The sequence below is a fragment of the Nuphar pumila genome, chromosome 2 (genome assembly GCF_984573655.1).
Source record: "Nuphar pumila chromosome 2, dmNupPumi1.hap1.1, whole genome shotgun sequence".
NCBI classification, from domain to species: Eukaryota; Viridiplantae; Streptophyta; class Magnoliopsida; order Nymphaeales; family Nymphaeaceae; genus Nuphar; species Nuphar pumila.
This window is the reverse complement of record NC_143250.1, coordinates 43,409,762-43,429,620: the sequence shown is the minus strand read 5'-3', so window position 1 is coordinate 43,429,620 and position 19,859 is coordinate 43,409,762. Positions and strand designations below refer to the sequence as shown.

General features: G+C 35.0%; 1 protein-coding gene across 2 annotated transcripts in view; it reads left to right on the top strand.

Moving 5' to 3' along the window:
• The first annotated feature begins 12,664 nt into the window (after window positions 1-12,664).
• Window positions 12,665-19,859, top strand: part of LOC149845359 (uncharacterized) — a 30,826-nt gene continuing 23,631 nt past the window's right edge. For both annotated transcript variants that reach the window (XM_089995717.1, XM_089995716.1), the window contains exon 1: window positions 12,665-13,099. In XM_089995717.1, coding sequence (XP_089851843.1) covers window positions 13,031-13,099 — 69 coding nt within the window. In that variant the 5' untranslated portion in view covers window positions 12,665-13,030. The remainder of the gene's footprint in view (window positions 13,100-19,859) is intronic.

The window sequence follows — 19,859 nt, the reverse complement described above, 5'->3', positions numbered from 1 at the left end:
ATATTCACTCGTGCATCAAAATCATTTCTAAATTCTTCTCCATGAAACGTCCAGTTCTGATAATCGCTCACAAAACCCTTCCTATATAGGTGATGTCTAACGCTATGAGGTTCTACAAATTGATTATTCTTACAAATCTTGCAGGGACTCCTAATCTGACCTGTGGGATCCACTGTACTGACACTTGCCGTTGCAAATTCAATAAAACTTTCAACACCATCTATATATTCATGCGATAACTCATTGTCCACTATCCTACGGTACATCTATTCACGGATTGCAATCATTTTCTTATGATGTTATGAATAATAGCCTAACGAATTAAAAGAGAACAATCAGAATGCTACGATGAAGAAAATATCAAATTTATCATGCAATATATGATGTCATACAATAACAAGAATTTTGATGCATGCATTGATAACTTAATATTTTCATGTGCAAACTATTAATGACACGATATAATCATTTGAAGCATGCTTTCATTATACAATTTCACATGGAAGTCATAATCAAATTGAAAGTAACTACCTGCAAGCATAGATACAATTACATCAAACATTGCAATACATCGTAATCATTCATATCAAACAAATGGCAAACATGTACCTGCAGCAAACACACTTCAATAAAACACTAACTACTACCATGCCTAGCATGAACTCCGTACTCCAAAAATAAGAATACTTCCATATTCATACATTAAAATCATGCTCAGCATGATCTCCGAACTCCAACAAAGCAACCCTAAATATCAACAACTAAGTGAGTGTGTGAACAATAAAGTGTTACATCTAATAAATTAAATAACATGTGATACACTTGCATCGCTTACTCACCACGGGTATTTACCCGATTTGCATTGTTTTTGTCACTTACTTACCACAGGTGGCTGAGCACGAGCTGGTTCCGTTGAAAAATCTGCATAAAAAACGTTGTTTTAAAATGAAGTCACCACAAAAAAAAAACTGTTCCGACAAGAGGTCGGCTCCCCTGCTGTTCCGGCGGAGGGTTGACCCCCTTACGGAACATAGGGGGTTAACTGACCCCTTGTTCGGGCAGAGGGTCGACCCCCAGCCTTTCTGCCAGTGAGTCGACCCTCTGCCAAAATAGCAGAGGGTCGCTTGCCTGCCTGAGCAGACAGAGGGTCGACCCCCTGCCGAGGTCGACCCCCAGCCAAAACAGGCAGAGGGTTAACCCCTTGCCAGAAAACGAGGGGGGGGGGGGGCATCGTTTACCTGTCTCCGGGCGGCGAGGCCTGCGGACGGTGGGACCGGCGAACGGCGGGAGTGGGACCGGCGAACGACGTGAGCGACGAACGGCGGGAGCAGCAAAAGAAGAAAAGGAAAAGTTGTCTGAGATTAGGGTTATTCGAAAATTAGCGATGGCTTAGCGACAGATTAATTTTGTCGCTAAGCCAACGTAAATCAAATTTACGAAACGAGCGACAAACTATATTCCGTCGCCAAATGGTGCGGCCGTAACGACAAAACAATATGTCGCAAAAGCCATCGCTAATTAGCGACGGACGCCACAGACTATATTCCGTCGCTATTTTCGTAAGCTTCATTCATTATAGCAATGAATGTTTTCCTTTTGTTAATCCGTCACTAACTAGCGATGAAAATATTTTGTCGCTAAAGTCCGTCGCTAACAACGTATTTTCTTGTAGTGCACGTTTCGTCCGACGTAACATTAAACACTTTTACTCTCATATATATATATATATATATATATATATATATATATATATATATATATATATATATATATATATATATATATATATATAATGTACTCAAGTATAAAGGCACATCTATATACTCAGACATTCTCTAGCACTTGCGGCACTGGAACTGGTGCAAGCACCATTTTGAAGGGCATCACCTCTTGTATCAATATGCAGGCTTCTAAGGGCCATAATATGTACTTAGAGTAGGGCTGGTAAACTAGCCAAATAGCTCATGACTTGGCTCATCACTAACTCGTCCGTGTACCTGGCGAGCCAATCCATGAGCAACTAGTTTAGCTTAAATGAGTCAAGCCCGAACATAGGGTGTTCGGCTAGGAAGAGCTCATGTAGATAAACAATGTATTTTTATGCATAATATATATTTTAAGTATAATATATAAAAAAGATAATGCATAAAATATATATATAATGAGAAACAACAACAACTACACCTTCATCCCAAAACAATTGGGGTCGGTGATATGAACCAAAAAGAAAATCATTCTGCGTCTTCCACATGAATCCTTCTCCTCCAATCATTTTTATCCAATGCCATGTCCTCGGTGAGGTTCAAAGCATTCATATCCTTTCCTATCATCTCCATCAAAGTCTTCTTAGGCCTACCCCAACCTCTTTTAACTAATATATTTTTCCATTTCTCCATCCTTCTAACTAGAGCATCATTAGGCCTTCGCCGAATATGTCCAAACCACCATAAACGATTCTCTCTCATCTTATTTTCAATGGATGCAATGCCTACCTTCTTACGTATCTCCTCGTTTCGAATCTTATCTTTTATTGTATTTCCACACATCCATCTAAGCATACGCATCTCAGCTACACTCATTTTTTTAATATGATGCCTTTTGGCAGCCCAACATTTCATACCATATAGTAAAGCAGGCCTAATTATCATCCTATAAAACTTTCCCTTCAACCGCAATGGCATTCTACGATTGCACAACACTTCAGGTTCACTTTTCCATTTCATCCACCCAACCTTTATCCTATGATTTACATCTCTATCAATTTCTCCATACTTTTGAATGATAGATCCTAAATATTTGAAACAGTCATCCACCAATATTTCTTGCTTACCAAGCTTCACTACACTCCCATCACTACTTTGTTGCTTACTAAACTGACATTCCATATATTCTGTCTTACTCTTACTTAACTTAAAACCTCTTGCTTCTAATGTCTGTCTCCATAATTCTAATTTAACATTAACCCCGGCTCTAGACTCATCAATCAAAACAATATCATCAGCAAACAACATACACCATGGCACATTTTCTTGAATTGATTTTGTAAGCTCATCCATCACTATAGCAAATAGGAAAGGGCTTAATGCAGATCCTTGATGTAACCCAACCGTTATAGAAAAATTGGTTGTCACCCCTCCACAAGTGCGGACATTGGTTACTACTCCTTCATACATATCCTTAATTATACTAATGTAGAGAAACACCTTTCTTCATCATTGTCCACCAGAGAACATCCCTAGGTACTCTATCGTATACCTTCTCCAAATCAATAAAAACCATATGCAAATCTTTGTTCCTCTCTCCATATCTCTCAATAAGTTGTCTAAGAAGATGTATAGCTTCCATAGTTGATCTTTCAGGCATAAAACTAAATTGATTATCTGATATCATGACAACCTTTCTCAACCTATGCTTAATCACCCTCTCCCAAAGTTTCATAGTATGACTCATGAGTTTTATACCACGATAGTTTGTGCAATCTTGTATATCACCCGTATTTTTATATAGAGGCACCAAAGTACTTTTCCTTTACTCATTAGGCATCTTATTTGTCTGCCAAATCTTGTTAAAAAGATTTGTCAACCATTCTAAACCTTTCTCACCCAAGCATTTTCAAGCCTCAATAAGTATACCATTTGGGCCAACTGTCATTCTTGATTTCATTTTCTTCAAAGCCTCTGTAATTTATTTCTTTTGAATCTTGCGCATGAAGTCACGATTCATCTCATGAAAAGTTATGGAAAAGTCTCTAAGATTCCTGAGTATAACTTCCATTACATAGCTTATCAAAATAATCTTTCCATCTCTCCTTAATCTCCTCATCTTTGACTAAAACCCTTTGTGTTTCATCTTTGATACATCTAACTATACCCAGATCCCTTAATTTCCTATCTCTCATCTTTGCAAACCTATAAATATCCTTCTCGCCCTCTTTGGTATCCAACTTGTCATAAACCTCCTTATATACCTTATCCCTCGCGTTTCAAACTACTTTTTTAGCTTCCTTCTTTGCTATCATATACTTCTCCAAATTCTCATTATTACGACTCTTACTTAGATTTCTATAACACTCTTTTAACCTTAATAGCTAATTTGATATCCTCGTTTCACCATGATGTATCCTTACCTAGCGGTGCACCACCTTTAGACTCACCCAATACCTTCTTAGTCACCTTTCTCATGCCACTTGCTATCTTATTTCACATTGATTTTGAATTCTCCTCGAGACACCAATCAGCTTCCTTAACTACCTGCTCTACAAACATTCATTGTTTAGCTCCTTTCAGTGCCCAGCAATTAATTCTAGGATCTATCCTATGTCTATCCTTTTAGCGGCATTTTATAATTCTAAGATCTTACATTAAGACTCTATGTTGTGTAACTACACTTTCTCCCAGTATAACCTTACAATCGATGCAACCCCTACCTCTCTTTCTAAGTAGGAAAAAATCTATCTGACTCGTATTAACCCCACTTTTAAATGTTACTAGGTGAGACTCCCTCTTCCTAAACCAAGTGTTTGCTAAGATCATATATAAAATGAGAAAGCTGAGTGAAATATATATATATATATATATATATATATATATATATATATATATAAAATATAAACTATTAAGTGTAATATATAAAACATATATAACTTTTTAAGTATAATATATAAAAATATATATTCTATGTATAAACAACATGGAATGTTTTATCAGCTCGTCTTTTGCTCAACTCATTCAGGGATGAGTCGAGCCACGAACTCAATCCACCAGAAAAATGAACCGAGCCTGAACATGCCCTGCTCGTTTCGTTTGGTTTGTTTACCAGCTCTAACTTAGATTGATTTTTTTAACTCAAAAAATTTGGACGATTTTAAATTCGATTTAACATGAAAGAAGGTTCATGTCTGAGTATTCCATCTTTAAATTGGCTAGAATATGTTCAAATTGATTTGTCTTGTTTTTTGGGGTTAAGTAGAGGATATTCGGTAATTATCACGATGGAATCATGATCTTTTTTCAAACAATAACATTGTGATAGTTTGAAATATCACACCCTTAGCCACTTAAAATGATGCTCAAAGTATCACATTTTTTCATAATTTTTTTTTAATATCATTGATATTCATCGCTATGCCAAAGGGTGCGACAAGATTTAATATTTTAATAATTTATAATAGTTTTTATTATATTTTAATAATATATCAATAAACTAATTTAAAATGTTAAAATGTCAAAGAAGTATTTTTATCGATTAACAATGAAAAGATCTCATGTCCTTGTGTTTTGTTTTTTTTAATTTTTGAATTTGTGTCACGTATCCGTGTGACATGGGCAGAAGAAACTAAATTCTTCTTTTTTTTAAAGGGAAACTGGGGTTAGGTAGACTCCTACCAGTTATACAACTATACCATTGGGTTTTGAACCTGCAACGTCACTTGCTGCTCCTACCAAACAAGCTGAGCCCCCCCCCCCCCTGTTGGTTGAAACTAAATTCCTCTTGGTAAGCTTGACCGAGAGACCAAACTCTAAACACGTGCAAAGGTCGTGTCATCTGTGATGTACGTTCTCGTTTCTTTGGGAGTTTGGTTCTGGTGCAATATGATTGCACAAAAATTGTGCATTAAGGTCCTGATCACCCTCCATCAGGTCTTGGGCCCCACACCTGACAAGCCCTATCCCCAAAATGGAGTGTCATCAGGTGCTTAATGCATAAATATTTGTGCAATCATATTGTACTTGATCTTTTCACTTTCTTTGACCTCGACGAAAAAAGAAAAGCACCAAAGTTGTGGCAATTGCAATATTTTCTCTCAAAAGACATGAGATTGTTAACGTATGGGATGCATATGTAAGGGTGGGCATCAGGCCGGGCTGCTCGTCGGGCTTGAGTACCTGACCCAAATTGGGTTGGGCTCATGCTGCACTTGAAAGCCTAGGCCTAAATAAAGTCGGGCCACATCCATGCTCAAAATGTAAAGGGCCCAACAAGTCTGGCCTATTAATTAGGTTGGGCTTAAAGAGCTTAGCCTAACCCAAGCTTGACTATAACCGAGTCGGGTCGGGCTAGGCCTCAATGCAGTTGGGATTTGTAGATCCCTAATCGAACAAAGCGAATGTCCACCCAGCATATGCCACTGACCATCATAATCATGGACGTATTCCCAAACTTCCAGATTCGTGCCCACAAGGGCTCCGCTCATCTAGTAAAGGTGACTTGTGAATGTCACCAAGTTGACAAGTTTAAAACCCAAGGCTGGTGTCCTTTGCCACAAGGTCGAAGCTGGGTGTACTACCCGGTTGGCAAAAGGGACCTTAAGTGTTTTACAAACCAGAGGCCAGGCAAGGTGCGGTGGGTGATGAGGCCTTCCTTAGATTATAATAAATAAATAAATAAATAAGTTAATTACTCTTTTACCCTTTTGAAAATGACAATTATGCTCTCTCCACCTTGCCCTACATGCCAAATTACACTGCCTCTCTTATCCCTTGTACACGCCATCCATTTTCACATGCCACAGTCCATATACTATCTCATACGTTGCGTACCTGGTGTTGGAAAATTATTCACATAGGAACTATGTTTTGACAAGCAATGAGGACCCAATTTTGTTATAAAAAAATAAAAAACTGATTTTTTTATTTCAAGTTGTGCTTAGAAAAAACCTCCCATCACCTACATCACATTGACGAGCTTTCAATTGGTAAAACCAATGTTGCCAATATCGGTATCAACACTAAATCGTTGGGCCACCAATTCAGCTATATACTCAACTCAATCGGTTTGTATCAACCCAAAAATAATAAAAAAATCTAATATGTCAATCATAATGTGACACGTGTTAAAATTATTAAAATAATATATAAAAGTAATTTTGGTATTTTTATAATTATTAAAAAATAGCCTTTTCAGGCCTGCAACGTATCAAATTTCTGGCCAATAAGCACCAATGATCCCTTTTCATTGGAGAGTTCATTCGGTTCGACCTTAGACAAGAAACACCCTTTATATGAGTTTTGACCTATGGCCTTCCAATAACATGTGACAAACCGCGGTCATCCTTAACCAGGAAGGTGAAGCCATTCAGAGTGACCTAAAGTTGATTTCATGGTTAAAACTTAAGATGCATGTCAAAATTTATTCTTAGAAAGGATAGTGTTATTATACACTAGGAAAAGAACTTCGATGATTTTGTTATATATAACTCATATTTAAGGACCTTATTTGAAAGTTACATTAAGTGTCATGGGCTGTAACATCTGCGATTTTGTTGTAGTTTAACTTTTAAATTCAAGCAAAATTTAAGTTAAATTTAGGTTCAAATCAGGTTAAATTCAGGCGAAACTCAAGAGCTTAAGTTAAACTAGAACTCTAGTCAGATCTGTTATGAGTTGTAGATCTCGTAAGAGATTCAATTTGACGATTTTGGATTTTAGTTGGTTCAAAAAATATAATTTTTAAAATTGATCAACCTTTATTTTGAGTTTTTCAACTTGAATAAGGTTATGAATTTGTTTGTTTAAAATAGCCTGGGTTATGTTTTAAACTCAAACCAGGTTCTAGAAGATGCACAGAGGGTCATGCCCAGCCAAGTGAGGTGCCATATGTGGTTATGGTGGTCCACATGGGTTAAGGGTTGCCTACGGGTTTTATGGATCTTGGATTAATCATATCCATAACCAAACCTACGTTTTGGATTCAATATTGTTTTGGATTTTATGTTTAGATATGGATCTCTAATTTAAAATTTGGATTTGAATTCTTATTTGGTTCCTAAATCCAACACAACTGGGTTTGGATATGGATCGAGATTTATGGATCTGGATCACTTAGATTTGCACCCAAGTGGGGCGCCACCTAGGTGGGACCCACTATGTTTTTCTAGAGACCTCATGTAGAGGACCTCTAATTATTAACCAATCTTAGAAGGTTCTAGAGAGGGTGGGACGTCCCCCCCCTCCTCCAGTGGACCCCATGTTAGTTAGGCTAGAGTATTATTTTAAGAAGAACTCTTTAGAGTACGTCGGTAGTTTGAAGTCTTTTAGAAGGAGTTGTTGTTTAGGATTAGAAGTCTCTTGAGCGAGTCTTCTAGGTGGGACATTCCACCTAGTGGGGCCCACCTAGAAGGTTGTTGAGATAGAAGTTTATCTCAATTGGCAATTTAGAGAGGCCTATAGGAGGGGACACCACCCCTATGTGGTTCTTTTAATACTTCTCTCTCTTAATCCCTCTACACTTTTTCTTCTATGTTCTTCTTTTTCTTTCTTGTTTTTTCTTCTTCTTTCTTCTTGGAGTTTTTTCAGTAACCATTGAAGTTACTCCAAGGTTTGAAGACGGTAGACGATGGCCATACTTCATTTGAGAACACAATTAAAGTAGGTATATCAATCATGTAGATATAGATCTATCCAAACACATGAGATATGCGTATAAATGATTTTCAAATCTGAACCAATGAACATCAGACCTAGAAACACCTTTCTTATATTGGTTTTTAATTTAGAAAACACATTTTTGGTGGATCCATGTCACCATAGAATCAAAGAGAAAAACAATTTTCAAAATTAGACTATTTTTGGGCTTCCAATATGAAAAACAATTTGAGCGAGTGTGTTTTTTGGTTATTTGTTAGAACTTAGTTGTTCTATCATGATTAGATGTTAATATTAGATTATATTGATAAAATACAAGTTCTAAAAGTTTTGAAAAATTGTTATATGCTTAAATTCATGCATTTGTATGCAAAATCATTTTGAAAAAGGGTTTGGCAAAAACGTTTTAGGTTTTGAAGCTTTATGATAAAGAAAGGTTAATCTGAGCATGCATGGTAGTTTAGTTCATGTTTAGTATGATTAAACAATATGTTATTGTATAAATAAATTGTGATTTGATGTTGTTTAAGGTTTCTTGTGATTTTTGAATAAATAAAAATTTATTTGAGATATTCCATAAAGGTATTGTGATTTATGGATGATAGATATTAATGTTTTTACAAAGTTTAGCATAAATATGTTTAAAGATGTGTTGTATGATGCTGTAAATATGTTTAGACTATTGAAAATCGTGATTGAATAGATTAGAACATGAGTCTTAGTCTTGCTTAATGGATATTTCATGAGTATGAAATATTGGATATTCTATCTTCGTTTTTTGTTTCAACCAATTTCATAAACAAATCAATATATTTATAAAAACAAAGTCAATAAAAAAAATTAGAGTATTCTACACATCCGGGGCTTGAATTTAAAATTTTGTTTTGATCCATTTGAATTAGTTTTGAGGCCGAAACGTCCATTGCTACAAAGCACATATTTTCTACCATGTCAGCATGACTGATCCAACTAGAGATTTTGAAAGTTTAAAAAACTCAATCAAAATTGACCAAAATAAATTATGACAAATCTGGGTAAAATTTAACATGTATAAGAAGATCCAGTGAAAATGTTTTGGTAAAAAAAAATCTCTATAAATCTTGAGAAATTTCTCAATACGGGATGAATTTTTATAGTTGAAAAGATCTGTCTTATATTTTTTCTGAATAGGATTCAGTCCCAGAATTTTTATGAGTTTATTAAAATTGTTTTTGAGGTTTTGTTTCTTGAACTGTGTTCTTGAGATGTTGAAAAAGTTCCACTTAATTTTTTTAAGTAATATTGGGTACTTGTAATTTTTGGTGGGTTTTCCAAAATCGAGTTAATAGGGATCTGAACTATAAAGTATGGCATTTGTTGGTGCATAGTTGTTTTCTACTTTGTGCAACATGATTATTGATGCTTAAATTAGATCTTGACCTACTATGCGTGTTAACTAAATGTATTTCATGTTATTCTTGATTGATAATCATTCATATAATAAGTATGTTAATGAATATTATGCATCATAAGTCATGATCAATGAAAAATAATTGGTTACACATGTTGTTTTACTTGTTGAAGCATGATCATGATTGCATATATGTGCGAGCTTTATGTATGCATGTGGGCATATGATATGGTGATGAAGATGTGTGATATGAGCATTAATGTGGCTCAAAAGTGAGTTTGAGTTTGGTGGAACCTATGGGTGCCTATGTGGTGCACCAAGAAAAGAAAAAATTGAATATCCATGCACATAATCACCTAATTGCCTCGAGGAGGCCGTGCTCAAGGTCATCCAGTGATGGGGTGTGGACTGCGAGTTGTTTGAATGAGTTAAAATAAGCTTGTGATATGGAATCTTCTCGTGTAAAAATTGGGCTAGTGAGCTCGGGTGTGTGCGCCGAGTGCACATAAAATTAATTGATGAGCTTAATAATTAAATAACACCCATGACCCATTCAAACCCGAGACCACTTTAAAGAGAGTGGTGGTACACATGACTGGTTGACCATTGTTGCTTTTGGAGAGCGTGGCATCTCTTTCAGTCCTCAGTCTCTAGTCGTAGGGGGTCAGACTACCTTGTATCCTAGGTGGTATGTCCCGAAACTCTGCAGAGTAGCAATCAATTATATATGGTCTACTTGAAGATTTTTTCAATCACGGACTGCTCTAGTGAAAACTCCGTGCGAGTTTCTAGATTCTTCTAATTAATGAGTCTAATAAAATACATGGCATGATAGACACCCCATTGGATTAGTTGAATCAAAGTTAGAAACCTGAGAGTGTACCTTTAAGGCAGAAAAAGAGAAACAAAAGATCACTAATGAAATCATTGCATTATTTCAGTTTGTGCTTGAATTGTTATTGTTTCGGCATGATGCATTCTAGCATATTTGTTCTGAAAATCTGAATGCAAGCATGATTGATTATAAAATTATGAATGATGCTTATTTTGATATGCTGTGTTGCATGATATAGATGTCTATCTAAAAATGTACTAATGCTTATTTCAATGATTGAAATATATCCATGTTCAAATGTTTTGGTGTTTCCTACTGAGATTGTGGTCTAATGTCTCTACTTTTAATATTTCAGATAACGAGAAGGTTGAACGATAATGACAGGAGGCTTGGGGTAGCACCAAGAGGGTCACACTTCTTTAGGCTGTTGAGAGAACTTGATATATTTTATTATTTTATTAAGTCTTGTAAACTCTGATATTTGAAAGACTAGTATTCAATTTATTTTTGTATAAATGATGATTTGATTCAGTTAATTATAGTCTTACACGTGTGAGTTGTAACTGTAACCCGCCCAAGGCTTGAACCATACTTATAAAGAGTTTTCGTTATTTTCTTGAAAATTGTGTAAAAGAAATTAAAAAAAATCTTTAAAAATTCATTTAAAAAATTAGGGTGTTACACAGACATAGATTTTTTTGCAATCCCGCACTGCACATGCCTCGTTTCGAAGGCTCAGTTCAAGACAAAAAGGTTGGATCCTGAAATGCCTTTGCAAAATGCCAGTGCCTCTAAATAGAATTTTTCCTTACAAGTAAATGAATATAATTATGATATTGTCATCAATGAGACAGAGGAATTTCATAGCATTGCCTTTGATATATATATATATATATATATATATATATATATATATATATATATATATATATATATATGAAAATTGGTTCTTCTTACCATCCATATGGTGTGGGCAGCTTTGATTTTCAATGTTTCAAGGGTTTTTATGCAAATCTGACCCCACATATGTGTTCAACATGATTCACTTGCTAAGAATCAGGTGTTGGATCATATTTTTTTTATGAACAAAAAAAAAAGATTTTATGACCCTTGAAATTTATAAAAATTCTTGTTGATTGGTTTTTGAAACCTTATAAAAACTTGTCAATATGTCGTAATCAGATGGTCCAAGAGTTGATTTCTACTGGATAAAGTTACAAACCATGCAGATCACATATGTAAGGTTAGGTTCTAAAAAATAAAATCAAAATTCAAAAGCATTCACACCGTACGGATGGTAGGAAGAACCAATCACTATATTTTTCCCTAAAAAAAAGAAGCTAGAAATTTGTTGCAATGTAATTCCTTAATGAAGATTGTGGTCGTTTGGAGGAACATTACTAATACCAAACTAAATCATCTATGGAATTAAATGAAAAAGGGAGAAAAGAACAAGTTAGAAAGATTGAAAAGGGCAAGGTCATTACACCATAGAATCTGGTGTATGTACACGTCTGTTTGATCAGCCTGAAGCTATAGATGCATTTGCACACATCAATCTCCCAATGCAAACATGTTTCTTACTAAACAAGCTATTGAAATGAAATACATAGGGATTGTCTATAAAGCAAAAAAGAAGAAGAGTTCATTAGATAGTATGGTACTATCCTATAAAAAAGACAGTATGGTGCTAGCAGTAATAATTCATAAAAGAATTTAGTAAACACAGAATAATCTTTGTTATGATTCAGTCAAAAGGGATAGAGAAATATGTTTTGTTAACGTCAGGATTATTCGACAAATAGAATCACATGCACACACAGGCAGAATTAATTTCATAATTAGGTCAATTTCAAAATATTATATGTAAAAAGTGAAAAAAACAGTAAATCTCTTTCGCTGTAATTCAGCACACACGAGAGAGAGAGAGAGCGAGAGAGAGAGAGAGAGTCTAAATGACTATAAATATAGAAGAACTTAATTCCATTATATCTTGTCATCTCTGAACCTTCCCAAAATTAAAATGCTAAAATTAAACAATTAGCTATCAATATCATCTGCCAAGACTCTGAGAGAGAGAGAGAGGTTCTTATAGAACCACGCCCATTTTAGGCCTCATCTCTTCCTCCTTTCCCTCCTTTCAATCCCCACATCATTTTTTTCATCTTCTTCTCTCTCTGATGGTATTCCTAAGCCCCTAAATTCTCATCCTAGACCTTCCCCAATTGCCACTGTTCTTGATGCCGTTTGGAACTCGACCACCCTGGAATTCTCCTCTCTTTCGCAGCCAAAACCCATTCCTTTCCGCCACTCGATTCCTGCCCTAATTCGCAGGCCGGATCATCGTTCTCCCTTTTGCCTCCTCGTCTGTGAATAGGTGCCGATGCGTATCAAAGAAGATTGAGCCTTTATTGGGTTTTTTCGGGTTGTCTCCGTTATCGGATGGAAGGGAGGAAGAGGCGGGCCTTGGAAGAATTGTACAGGCTCGCCCCCAAGATCTCCAAACCGAAGGTGAACTCAGGAACCCGTAAAAACTTTACGGATTTATTTTGATCGTTCTCATTGAATTACGTCGCGAAATTTGATTTTTTGGCTGTTGATCTTCGATTTATCGGTTTATCATGTTCAGGATTATGATAAAGGTGGTTCTTTTCTGTTGCTTAGTTGACTTCGATCTAATTGTTTGAGGGTGTGATTGTTGGTGGTGCTTCTGATTGTGTTTTTTCGGTCATTTTGGATTATTGGATTGAATGGGTAGTTTAATGCTAGAGAATGCTTGATTCGATTGTTTTGTTTCTACGTTTCCTTCGCTACTGATGGTTTGGGTTGTTTCTGGCATCGATACTAAGTTAGTTAGAAGTGTAATTCAGAAGGATCAATCCAGTAGAAGTGGAAGACTAGAACGTTCTGGTTATTGAGCGATTAGTTAATCTAGCTGAAATAGGGTGCTGCTTCTATGGTGATACGGATTCCTTGTTAATGTAAAAGTGTTTATTTCATCTTGCTTTGGTGTTTTCAGCATCTATTTCAACCAGTTCGAACTCATGCAGAATTAAAATTTATGCCTTTTTTTCTTCCTTCTCGTGGGTTATTCTTATCTCATTGGGACAGGCAAAAGTTTCAACTTGCTGGTCTATGTAATTTTTGTTCAGCGGTGCTGCTTCATGGCAAAGCATCATTGCATCCATCTTGTTTTTAGTTGCTATTTCTTTGTATGTTAGAGTCCGCGGTTGCTGTCATGGGACGTGTTACTTGTTTTCCTTTTCCTTTTCATGGTACATGAGGCTATTGGTTGCGTTGGTCATTGCGAGGAAGGTGGAACCTTTTTTAAAAAAAATTTGAGTACTTTGAGATTCTAATTTGTGAGGATTCTCCTTTTTCTTCATGTTCTCTGCGTATGAGAATTCTAATTTGTGTTATAGGTGGATTAGTTCTAGTTTGCAGAAAAAGACTGGAACTTCCGTGTCTAATTCTGTCCTAGACAGTTTGGATCCACATGCTGCCAAACTTTAGGAACCAGTGGTCTAAGTTTCTTCAGAAAGACCCGTCACCTGAAGTGGGCTTGTCTCCAAATATATTTTCTGCAACATCATAATTTGTTCTCAAAGATTGATTGTGAACGGGAGTTGTTTGGCTTCAGATGATTTTTAGTAAAGATGATTTGTTTGCTCATTGCACGCAGATGCTAAATTGGTGTAGCTAGTTGAACATCTTGATTCGTCATAGGCGATGATAGTAGTTGCAGTAACAATGAAGTCTCAATTTTGAAAAGCTTGTGTAATTGTTGATAGAGAATGGCATGATATCTGTGTGATTAGATTCTCAAGTAGTGGACAGTTGGTTATTCATCTATCAGAACTATAAGTGTGAATGACAATGAATATGAGCTGGTGTCATACATGGAAAGATCAAGGATGTAGATTGTGCTTGACATTATTAGCCAAAATATTTTAGGTTTCTTTCATGTCTTGTTCTTATCAAATCTTTGACTGTTGTTTCACATAGTTTCATTTCCTTTTTATTGTATTCAGTCAATACTTTTGACAGCTGCAGCTTTTAATAGTTCTAGGATGAAAGGGTAATTATTGTTCAATTGTATATACATATAATGTATGTATATACATAATATATATGTGTATCTATATATACATACCAATGTATATATATATATATATATATGTATTATATACATATATACATATATTATATATGTATATATATTTATTGTAAATATTTTTCTTTTCTTTTTGACTAATCAACATAAAGTTGACTAGTTTAACTAGCCATTGGAGCTAGTCCAACGGCTACAAATAGAGCCGTTGGACTAGCTCCAACGTCTGCGGATGAGACTTACTTGGATTCTTCTTTAAAACGTAGGGACACTCTCTATGATGTATATAAAAAGGGTGAAATCCCTCATTTTATGTAATGCTTCTTGCATTTTAGGTTATTAGTAAAATCTATATTTTTTACATTTTGAGCCTTGTGTGTGCCCTTAGTGGCCACTTTTGTGCTTGTCCATTTGGACCTTTGGTGGACACTTTGTTCTTAATTGACGGCTCTTGATTCATTACATGGTATCAGAGCTTCGTTGCTCTTGGACCTTTGGAGATTGATCATCACAATTTCGTGTTTGTGGGAGCAAGAGGAGATTCTTGTTCTTTGGTGATTCAAGTGTCCATGTGTTCATGCCTTTGAAGATTGACTTGGTTCGTTGGTTCGAGTGCTCGTTGATTCTAACCAAAGTTCATTGTGTGGTGCTCATACTATTGCTTCTCCTTTACCTTCTTTTCTCTTTCTCATCTCACCTGTTTTATCTTCTTTTCTTTATTTCTCTCTTGCCCTTTGTAAGAATTGATGACAAAGAAAGTATCACCATCATGCCCTTGAAACATAATGATACAAACTGTATTATGGTCTTCAATTATGAAACACCACATTTAGAGAAAAGGGTTGTGGGGACTAGTGGATGACTTCAATCTAGAGCCTAAACTAGTTCTCACTAAGGTAGAAAATAAGAAGGAAGTGCCACTTTTGGATGGTGAGAAAACTAAGGCCTTAGCCACCTATGAGAAAAAATGAAAAGAGTGGAGAATGAGACATGCCAAGATTATATCTTGGCTTATTAATGGTGTTGATATTAAAAAATGTTGTAGCCTTGCAAAATTTGAGCATACTAATAAGGCTTGAGAATACTTCAAGAATATGTATTCCCTTAAGGATATTACACGTGTGAAACTTGCAAGACAAAGTTCGAACCATGACCCAACGTGACAAAAGTATTAGGGTTTATTATAATGAGTTGTCTGAACTTTGAAAAGAGTTGACTCTTCTTGAACCTACGTGTCATTTCCCCAAAAATATTGAGTTCCACCAAGGGCAAATTGATGTAGAACATTTTTATCAATTTATAAATGGTTTAATACCGAAATTTGAGACTACAAACCCTCCTTCGTAGAGGAAAAATTTTCTCTATTGTTGACACTATTGAAGAGTTAAGTATGGAGGAGAATAAGTTTAAGAGACATACTACGAAGAATGAAGATGATTCGGTTCTAGCTGTAATATATCATAATTTTTTCATAATTTTTAAGCTTAAAAATATAATTTTAAATTAATTATTTATATTTAATATGACAAAATTGTAGAAAATATTTAACTATAGGCTGATGTCAACCTGGGTCTGGACATGGTTCAGAGCCCATTAACAAGATCTAAATATATTAAGAAAAATCTGTGAATTTATTTGTTTTTAACCTTTAAGTTTGAGCAAAATTCAAGTGAAATTGATCTAAGACCATAGTTAGATTCGTTTCGAAACATAGATTTATTTTATCGAAATCAAATATCGGTTGGTTCAAAAAATGCATTTTTCTAACTTGATCGGCCTCTATTTTTGGGTCTTTTTCAGTTTGGATCGGACTCGACCCACTCCGTTAGACCAATGTTAATATGGATCTGGACCTAGTCCAGAATTCATATTGATTAAGACCTGGTATGGGTTGAGATCCAATTGAAATTTGGATCATGGTCCAACTCGGATCCATAATCCATCCATGCTAATTTAAAGTGAAAAGATGAGGTAGAGTTCTACCTGGGGTAGAACTCTACCCCACTTGGCCATCTAGAAGCCCCCCCCCCCCCCTCGCTCCCCTTAGTGTGGAATATTCCATTGGATAAAAAAAATGAAATATAATAAAATTAAAAAGATAATGTTTCTAGAGGTAGAGTTCTACTAGGGGTAGAACTCTACCCCTAAATGTCTAGAAGGGGGCGTCACCCCCTCTAGAGACTTTCCTAAATTATAAAAAGGAATAAGAGTCTCTCTCTCTAGAATCCGTACCCTAGAGAGAGAGAGGAAGAGAAAGAGAGAAGAAGAATAAAAAGCATCCTCAACGATTTCCCTCCTTCTTCTATGTTTTTCCTAAGATCAAGAATCAAGGTACGGGTCCCTCTCCAAATTTGGATGGGAAGGGAGTTAGTGTAAGTTGATTCAAGCATAGATTTAGAGAAGAAATCTGGTTGCCTTAACATATACAAGTTTTTTGGCAGATTGTGATTTAAAAAAAATTAATAAATAAAACTCATGATTACTTTTCTTGCAAAACCAAATTTGGGATCTATGTTCATACACGTTTTCAAAAATACCTTTTATTGTCTTTTATATCATCATATAGGCTAGGTACTATTTCATGTGAGACAAAAATATATATATATATATATATATATTTTGGTTGTGAGATGATCATGTGCATGAACCTGACCATAAGCTTATATATTTTATTGACAGTCGATTATGTGCATGAATCTAACCATAAATATATATATTTTGTTGTAGCCGATCATGTGCATGAATCTGACTATAAACATATATATATATATATTTTGCTATCATAAACATATGTATTTTATTGTTTGCCGATCATGTGCATGAATTTGATCATATACATATTTATTTTTCTGTCAGCTGATTATGTGCATGAATTTGATCATATATATTTTTTAGTCTGCCGATCATGTGTATGAATCTGATCATATATATATGTATGTATTTTTGCAATTTGCTGGTCATGTGTATGAATCTGAACATAAATATACCTAGTTGGAGTCTATTAATCATGTGCATGAATCTGATCATAAGCATATATATATTTTGCTGTAAGTCGATTATGTGTATGAACTGACCATAAATATTTTGTTGTCAGTCGATTATGTACATGAATGTGACCATAAATATATATATATATATATATATATATATATATATATATATATATATTTGTCTGTACATGAATATGATCATAAATATGTATTTTTACAATCAGTTGATCATGTGCATGAATATGATCTTAAATATATATTTTTTGTAGTCAGTCGATCATGTGCATGAATCTGATCATAAGTAGCTAACCTTTGCTGTCAGCCTATCATATGCATAAACCTGATCATAGTCTGCTGATCATATGCATAAATCTGATGATAAATAGATGTTTGCAGTCTGCTGATCATATGCATAAATCTGATCTTAAGTAGATCGTTTGCATGTTTGCTGATCATATGCATAAATCAGTTCATAAGTAGATAGTTTGCATGTCAGTCGATCATGCGCATGAATCTGATAATATAAATAGATGCTTAAAGTCTGCTGAGCAGATGCATAAATTTGATCATAAATAGATGTTTGCGTGTTTGCTGATTATATGCATAAGCCTGATCATAAATCGGTTGTTTGCATATCTGCTGATCATATGCATAGATCTGATCATAAATAGAGCTTTGCAGTTTGTCGATCATATGCATAAAACTGATCATAAATAGACAGTTTGCATGGCTGCTGGTTATATGCATAAATCTGATCTTAAGTAAATCGTTTGCATGTTTGTTGATCATATGTATAAACCTGATCATAAGTAGATAGTTTGCAGTTTGCTTATCATATGCATAAATCAGATCATAAATAGATAAGTCTGCAAGCTTTCTATATACATGTGTATGCGCTTGGTCAAATGCGCGTTCTTTTTATATTGTGAATGTGCATTGTGAACATAAATTTGTGGATCTGTGTGTTCACTGAAATTTTGCAATGGCATGAATTATTTTTGAGATTTATTAGTGGTTGTATTGAAACCACTTTGGGGCCTATGTAGGCCATGAATATGTGTTGCTCATGCGCTATTGAAATTATTTATGCATTGCAAAATGATTTCTAGAAATTATTATTTTTTTTCAAAATTAATTATACTGTTGAATTGTTAGGGCAAGGGTTCAAAATTGTTATTACATGTGGATTTGCATAACTGTTCTTTTGTAAAGAACTTGTAATTGATTAAAATGGTAAAAGAGACCAAAACAGTATAATAATGCTCTTTCTTGATGTCCCTTTTATAGTATGAGAATCTTTGATAACGGTCGTAAGGGATCGTGAGGATACTAAAACTCCGTGTGCAATTGTTGTCCACAAGAACCCGATGTGAGTTTATGTTCCCAGCCATAGTTTTAGGGAGCTTTTAGTCACTTCGCCTAGGGGTGGTGGTGTTGACTCAGCTGTAATTATTGGTATATCAAAAAAATGGCATCAATGGTTGTGGATTTCCATTGATGTCTCGACATTAGGTGAGGATTCTTAATGTTTCGATGGAAGATGGGGATTTCTGATATCGGTCGGGGAACAAGTGTGAAACCTAGTAATTAAAATACAAATTGTGTGTTAAGTTATAACTTGGAACTACCTTGAACCTCATAAACTTTGCTCGTTTTGATTTTACGGGGGTTTATAAAGAAAAGTGAAAATTAAATTTGTGTGCATTTAATATGGACATGCATGCAAAAGAAACTCTGATAATATGCATTGATTCATGCATCCTTTACTGTTTAACATTAGTTTCATGCATTTCTGAATATTTGGTTTAGCATGATGTTGTTGAATGCTTAAATGGTAAGTTAGTTCTGGTAAATTATTGCTTGTGATTTTCTCTTAAATTTGTGCATGATTTAATTTATGTTATTTCTATTACTGTTGGATTTTTAGAAGAATTCGTACAAGGACTTCAGTTCTTACCCGTTTTAAGAAATAATGTTTTACAAGCACAGAGGCTCAGTGATGTGTGGGACTGGCTGGCTGGAGAACTCGAAGCTTTGTGACTTGGTGGATTGGGTTCTGACCTATTGCAGGATTTGATGGAGTCGATTTTACATTTTTAACTTTCTTGATTTATTGATTTAATAAATGAAGTTCAATTTATTATTTTTAAATTGTCTCTATGCTTAGAAT